At 38.7% G+C, this 7,319-nt stretch overlaps 1 protein-coding gene across 3 annotated transcripts in view; it reads left to right on the plus strand.

Annotated features, from left to right (window-relative positions):
* Clip4 (CAP-Gly domain containing linker protein family member 4) overlaps window positions 1-7,319 on the plus strand; it is a 70,472-nt gene that overhangs the window by 42,157 nt on the left and 20,996 nt on the right. For all 3 annotated transcript variants that reach the window (XM_008846478.2, XM_008846479.3, XM_017801463.1), the window contains one exon: window positions 5,751-5,891. In XM_008846478.2, the coding sequence (XP_008844700.1) occupies window positions 5,751-5,891 (141 nt within the window). The remainder of the gene's footprint in view (window positions 1-5,750; window positions 5,892-7,319) is intronic.

Genomic DNA, 7,319 nt, shown 5'->3' on the forward strand with positions numbered 1-7,319 from the left:
TGCCCACAATTACTGAGTTGGTGTCAATCTCTGTTTTATAGTCCTGTAGTAATGTTTCTTATGAAATTGGATGCACCAGAGTTTGGTGCACATATGTTTATGACTGTAATATCTTCTTGATTCATTGTTCCTTTAATCAGAATGAAGTGGCCCTCTTTATCGCTTCTGATTAGTTTTAGTTTAAAGGCTATTTTGTCAGATATTAGAATTGTTACGGCTGCTTTTCTCTCAGTACCGTTTTCTTGGTATATTTTTTTCCATCCTTTTACTTTAAGATGGTGTCTGTCCTTGAAAGTGAGATGAGTTTCTTGTAGTCAACAAAAAGATGGGTTTTGTTTCTTAATCCATTCACCTAGTCTGTGTCTTTTGACTGGGGAGTTCAGTCCATTAAGGTTTAATGTTACTAGTGAAAGATGAGTATTGAATCCTGTCATTTTTATTTCTGTTTACATTCCTGATGTAGCTGTACTTTTCCACAGTTATACCTTCATTGAATTTCTTTCCTCAACCCTTTGGGTATAGTCATTACCTTCTTCAGCTCTTTGTATTGCTTCCAAAACTCTCTCAAGGGCTGGTTTTGTGGACATGAATTCCTTCAGCCTATTTATGTCATGGAAGATTTTTCTTTCCCCTTTGACTATAATAGACATTTTGGCTGGGTATAGAAGTCTGGGTTGGCATCTGTGGTCATTTAAAACTGGGAATGCTTTTGTCAAAGCTCTTCTGGCTTTCATAGTTTGAACTGAAAAGTCAGCTGTAATCCTAATGGGTTTTCCTTTATATGTGACTTATTGTTTCTCTTTTGCAGCTTTCAGAATTTTCTCTTTGTTTTGTGCGTGTAGTGTTTTTACTACGATGTGCCGGGGAGAGTTTCTGTTCTGGTCCTGTATTTTTGGTGTTCTGTATGCTTCTTGTATTTGTATGGGCATATCTATTTTTAATTTTGGGAAATTTTCTTTTACAATCCTGTTGAAGATCTGTTCCATACCATTATCTTGGGCATTTCATTCATCCTATCGGTGAGGCTTTCTCCTCTCGTTTCTAATTGGGTTATTGAGTGTTTCACTTCCTTCTTCATTTCAGCCTGAGTATTCTTCAATATTTCTAACTCTTTTCTGAGTGCATTCAGAAGTATATCCCTATCTTCCTTCAGTTCTTTGATTTCTTTGTTTGAGTGTTCTTTAAATTCACTGAATTCTTTTATCACGTTTATAATTGTTCTTTTGAGTTCCATGTCCTGCACTATCTCTAGGGGGTTCTCATTGTACTCCTCTAGAGGACTCTTGGTGTTTGGTAGGAATATGTTATTTTGATTTTTCATGTTATTATTTTTCTCTGTGATTTTGACATGTGAATTTCTTCTGTAGTTTCTGATTCTTGTGTGAGACTCAAGCCTTCAAGTTTAGGTCTGCTTCTTTTTGTGAACTTTATGTGTCTTTGTGGTTTACTTTTTGGGCATGAAAAGCTGGTTCCTCTAAGCTTCTGGTTCTCTTTTGATTTTATATTGGAGTGGCCAGATTGCTTTTGTCTTCAGGAGTTCCCACAGAGGCCCAAGTCAGATGAGGATCAGATGTTCTCAGACTTTCTTCTAAGGTCTGTATCCCTCCAGGAAAGATTTTGTCCTCACGAATTTGGGGTTTGGACTGGCCTCCGAGCCGGGGCCCAGGAAAGATGCTGGTCTAGGGCAGCTGGTGGCTCTGTTGCCCAGAGATGCAAAGGAAGATGGGGGCAGGAAGTAGCCTCAAGGGTTCCTGGGGACTGTACTGAGGAGCTGGGTTGGTCTGGATGCAAAGGATCAGGAAGAGGAAAGGTCAGCCCCTGTGTCCAGGAAAGAGGCTTGTGGGTGGTGCAGGCCCAGAGAAGTAGAGGGAGGTGAGGGCGGGGCCAGGCCCAGAGTGCTCCTGGGGACGGAGAAGGAACTGAGTTGGTCTGGATGCAAAGGATCAGGAGGCAGTGGTGGTTCCCCAGGTGTCTGGGGCACCAAGACAAGGAATGGGACAGGACCCAGGCTAGAAGGAGAGACCGGCCTGGAAGATGGGAGGGTGAGTAAGACTGGGGGAATCAAGGCATGGAGGGCGCAATTAACTTACTGGGAGAGAGAGGCCTGCAGGTTGGAGAGAGGCCTGTGGGTCTTGGAGGCCCAGGGATGCAGAGGGAGGTGAGCACTTTTCAGCTTCTTTAGCTCTATCTTCTGTTATAAATATTTATTCTTGAAAATAGTATATTTATATGACTCGATTTTATTTTCTTGTAGACATCTCTTGACTTCGTTCTATGAGGAGAAAGATTCAGCCTTCTTACTTTGTTGTTAGTTTCCTTCTTGGTTTACTTACTTGTTTTGGTGGAACTCTTCCTTCAGTAGTTTTCTGACAGAGGACTCACAGTAGGTAAAACGTTTTGAGAACCTTCCATTTTAAAAACATGTTTATTCCTACCCTGCTTCACTCGATAGCTTGGAATAAGTGATGCTAGATTGGAGAACCTGTTCCTTTAGACGTTTGAAGGTGATACTGTAGAATCGAATGTAGAGTTTGGAAAACCTTTTCCATAACGGGCTGCATCAGTCCTTTTTGGGCTGCATGGTTTCTGCTGAGACTTCAGCTCTGCTGGTGTAGTGAATAGGGCAGTGATAGTCTTTGAACAGGTGTGGCTCTGTGCCAGTAACACTAGAGAAACAGGCTATGTGTAGGATGTGTCTGTCGGCCGTAGTTCGACAATTCCTTTCTTGAGCTTCTACAGTTGTTTAGGAGTTTAAAAGTCTTTGTCTTTCGTCCTTGACTTTTTTCCTCCTCTCAGAAGCTTTTAATGCCATTTCCTCCTTAAAAAACCCTTATTTCTCTTACAATTTATGCTTTTATTCATCGCTGATAAATCTTAATAAAGTTTGAGGAGGAATTGGAGTTACATGTTAAATGAGCTGTGTTTATCTGGAAATTATTGCTCTTTGTAAGAATAATCATTCTGTATATGTTTATTTTTAGTTAATCTTACAATTAAGTGGAAGCCTCTAAGGAAACCTTTATCAGTATACTGAGTTTCTGAACAGTAAGGGTGACTGTGTATTCAGCTGCTGCTTTAAACCTAGTCATAGTTTACCTAAATGACTTGAATAATTAAAAAAACACAAACAAACCAAGAAAGACAAGAGCTATGTAAATGAGGATTTAGTTGCAATACAAATCTTTTTAAACTGTTAGAATTATTTTTCTTTGAAACATATATTTCCATATGGAAAATTTCTTTTAGGCCTATGAAAGAAAAACTACATTTTCCTTCAAATTGAGAAAAGAATGAATTTGGTAGGGGTGTAGCTCAGTTGGTAGGATGCTTAGCATCCAAGAGGCCCTGGGTTCGATCCTCAGTATCACATACAATGGGTGTCATGGTGGCACATGCCTGTAATCCTAGTACTTGGGAGGTAGAGGCAAAAAGGTCAGAAGTTTAAGTTCATCCTTGATATAAGCAGTTTGAAGCCATCATGAGCTACCTGAGACCCTGTCTCAAAAACAAGTAATTTATTGAACATTATGATATTAGTGACACAAATAAATTAGAAAAACAATTTGTAGTCTATTCATATGTATATATTTTAATTTTCTGTTTTGTATATTTTCCTCTAACCACACAGTTTTCCACAAATGTAATAATGTAGTAAAATATTTTCTTTTCTTAAAATTCTAAAAATTCATTTATTGTGTGGGCCCATGTATGTGGACATACTCAGGCCTTGGTGAGGATGTGGAGGTCAGAGGACTACTTGTGAGAATTGTTTTTCTTCTATGTCCTTGTGGATTCTGGGGATCAAACTTACGTCATCAGGCTTGGTGGCCTTTTATCCAGCGAGCCATCTCACTGGCCCTACTTTTTAATTTTCCTGGTTGGCTTCTCCTAGTTTGCTGTGTTACTCTGTTCTGTTGCTTTCTTGTTTCTGGGGGATGTGGTGCCCTCTTCTCCTTACTCTGTTGCACTGTGCATGCTTCCAGGCAATGGTCAGCCTCAGAGCAGATTATAGCACAATGCGATATTTTCAGAGACACTGCTCTCTCTCTCTCTTTTATGATTAGCTGTGACTTCTTACTGTACTTGATTTGTAAATTAAGCTTTGCCATAGGCATGTATCTATGGAAGAAATATAGTATGCGTAGGGTTTGATGTTACCTGCAGGATGTCTGGGAACAGGTCTGGGCTGCCAAAGGGGGCTGCTGTGGCTTTCAGATGTGATTGAGTCCGTCTGTCTTGCTGCCAGACACTTGTTTTCTCCTGGATTTTCCTCTCTGAAGTATGGATTGAGACAGGTTAGTAAATTAAGATTTGTATATTCTGACAAAGTAAATGTTTTTCCTCTTGACATCTGTCTTTTCCTTTTAATATACAATGTAACCTCATAACCTGTATGTGCACCCACCTCTGTGTTTAATTATTTCCTTATAGTTAGTAAAATGGATTAAGTAGGAATTCTTGAGTTTCAGAAAGTGTACAAATTAAAGTTCCCAGAGTAGAATATTTCTTTCTTTAAACCTCGACAACGCCAGATTTAGTTGTCATTGTCGCCATCATCTTCTTTGTCATCATCATCATAATCATCGTTGTAGTCAGGCTTTACTCTGTGGAAGTGTATGTGCATATGTCCATGGGTATACCCACAGGATTGGCAATGCAAAGAGTTTAGAGAAAGATTAGAGGGTCAAGGAAAATCTAAGATCAGTGACATGAGAGATAATTGCAAGTATGTTTTAAAAAGTTGGTGGGAAAATCATGGCGAGGTCATGTAGAGTCCAAAGGAGGAATTTCAAAGGTTAGCAGAAAGGGAATAAGGCTAGAACTTTTCAGTCACGAATAAATGCTCACCTCTTGTAGAGGCTTGAGCGTTTCTACCCTGCTTTAAAACAAGTTGTTTAACAGATTACATTTTAGTTGTAATGTGTATTTGTTAGGTTGTAAACACTCAGAGTGTAATGTACATATTATGACTTTATTTTCTTAAGAGTGTTAGTGAGATAAGCTTGATATTTATAGTCCACATTCTCTAACGTCTGTGCATACTTACTCAAACTTGGTATTTTATTGCCTCAGTAAACTTTTTCAGTGGGATTTTATATTCCCAGCTGCTGTAGACAGGCAGCCCCTGCCTCTGCCCCCAGCCCGGATCCTTCCTCGACACATGCTTTGTTTCTGATCAGCAGGAACTGAGGGCTAGGCTTTTGGGGAAAATTATCTTATGTAGTAAAAAAGATTTATTTTATCTTTAGTCTGTGAAAGGCACTGTAATTAGGTACAATGGGGAATGTAGAGACAAGTAGTGTTGGAACTTGTCTTTAAAAGGTGTGCAGTCCAGAAGCAAGATAAGACACAAACGTTAAAAAGCTGCAGGGTTGGGAAGAAATAAATCCTCAGGAGATAGAAAGTGATGTGGACTTAACTAGGTAGTACACTGTTATTTGCTGGTGGCTTAGAGAAAACAGAAATAAGTCACTTATACTTATTTCTCTTTTCCATGAACTTTACTTCACATTAGGTTATGTATCTTTTATGTGGGTTCTGAATTATTGTATGTTTAGTCTTGACAACTAGATTGTAAGCTCTTTGAGGGCAAGCACCATGTCTTGATTTTTTTCTGTTGCTCAGTACAGGCCATGTAGTAGGTACTGAAAAAGGAAGACCTATGTTGGTAAACAGTGTTGTTTGTACTTTTATTTGAAATGCTTTTACTTTTATTCAACACTAACTAAAATTCCATGCTTGGCTCTCAGGTATTTTTGCACCTCTTTCAAAGATAAGTAAAGCGAAAGATAGAAGAAAGACTCTAACACACACGCCTTCTACAAAAGCAGCACCCCTCATCCGGTCCCAGAAGGTTGATGTAGCTCACATCACATCAAAAGTGAATTCTGGTAGGTCAAACTGGAAGTTCATGGGCTTCCTCACCATTTATCATTGTATTTGTGGGATTCCTGATGATTAGACTACTTCACTCTTTTTGATAGCAAAAGCTGATTGCTCTATTTGTGTAAATCTTTTATTCTCTCAGTAGAATTTTAAACTTTAAGTGGACTGTAAGAATATTTTGTTCTTTAGTATGCACTGAAGCACAAAATAGATGTTCACCAAATGCCTGTTAATGCATCAGCAGCTGAGCAGAAAGGCCTGCTACCATCTAAAAGGATTGCGTGCAACACTCTGGTTTGTCTTTCTGTTCTGTCCCATTGGTGGTTTGCGTATCTTTGTGTTAATACTGTACTTCATAATTATGCCACTGTTAAAAAGAATCTTGATTTCCATCAGCAAAGAAAGGTTCCTACCTTATTCTTAAAGTTTGTCTTCCTTATTTTGAGCTTTATAAATCACACTTCCTTATATACTTTAGGATACGCTCTTAGGTGTCTTTAAAAAAGAATCTGTTGAAATTTAAGTTGGTATTACACTTAAACCTTTAATTGATTTGGAAAGAACTGACATCTTTACTGTAGTCTTTTAATTATGTGCTTGGAATATTTGTTATTTAATTAGATCATTAAAAAAATATCTTAATATGGTGGTACAGTTTTCTTTTTCTGTAGATATTTTTTGAGCTGCTTTTTTAGGTCTATTCCCAGATACTTCATGCCTGGGGCTACATAATGAAACCCTGCCCTTAGAGATTTAAAGAATATATCATAATCATACTTTAAAATTTAAAATTCAGGGTGAACGCTCTCCAAACAAGGTGAAAGTTTCAGTAGAGACAAAAATGAAAGTCAAATGCTATGCACACAGGCACACATACACATGTGCATGCATGCATAAGCATACTTGCAAACACATATAAAATAGGTTCAAGAAAATCTGAGGTGATTTGAGCAAGATCAGAGTGTTGAATCAATGTAGGCATCCTGCTGGTGATACTGTCCTGTAGGTTTTTTTTGAAATGCCATCTTTGGGGAAACTGTACAAATATACAAAGGGATCTTTTTATGGCATTTAAAAAGACTTCATGTGTTTAGTTATCTTGATGACAATTCAAATAAAAGGGCCAAATGGGGATTTTTAGAGCTGAAAAATAAAATAATTAAAAAGTAAGAAAACCCCCCACAGCCTGCAGGTTACTTTGTCATTTGGTTTCTGCTACTGTCTCCCACCCTTGTCCTTGGACTGCTGGAGTAGCTCCCATGGCCTCTGCATCCAGCCTTCCTTCCTGTTTTCCTTTTAACTTTTGTTAGAAAAATGTTACACAGCTGGAGTTCTGCTCAGGCAAGTCCTTTCAAATCCTGGCCTAGGTTCTTTACAGGGTGGTTCCAGGGGAGGGAACCTCCTCCTTCCCTGCCCTTCTCCCTCCCCCTTCC

Source organism: Nannospalax galili, unplaced genomic scaffold, assembly GCF_000622305.1.
Source record: "Nannospalax galili isolate Female #2095 unplaced genomic scaffold, S.galili_v1.0 scaffold683, whole genome shotgun sequence".
Classification (NCBI taxonomy): domain Eukaryota; kingdom Metazoa; phylum Chordata; class Mammalia; order Rodentia; family Spalacidae; genus Nannospalax; species Nannospalax galili.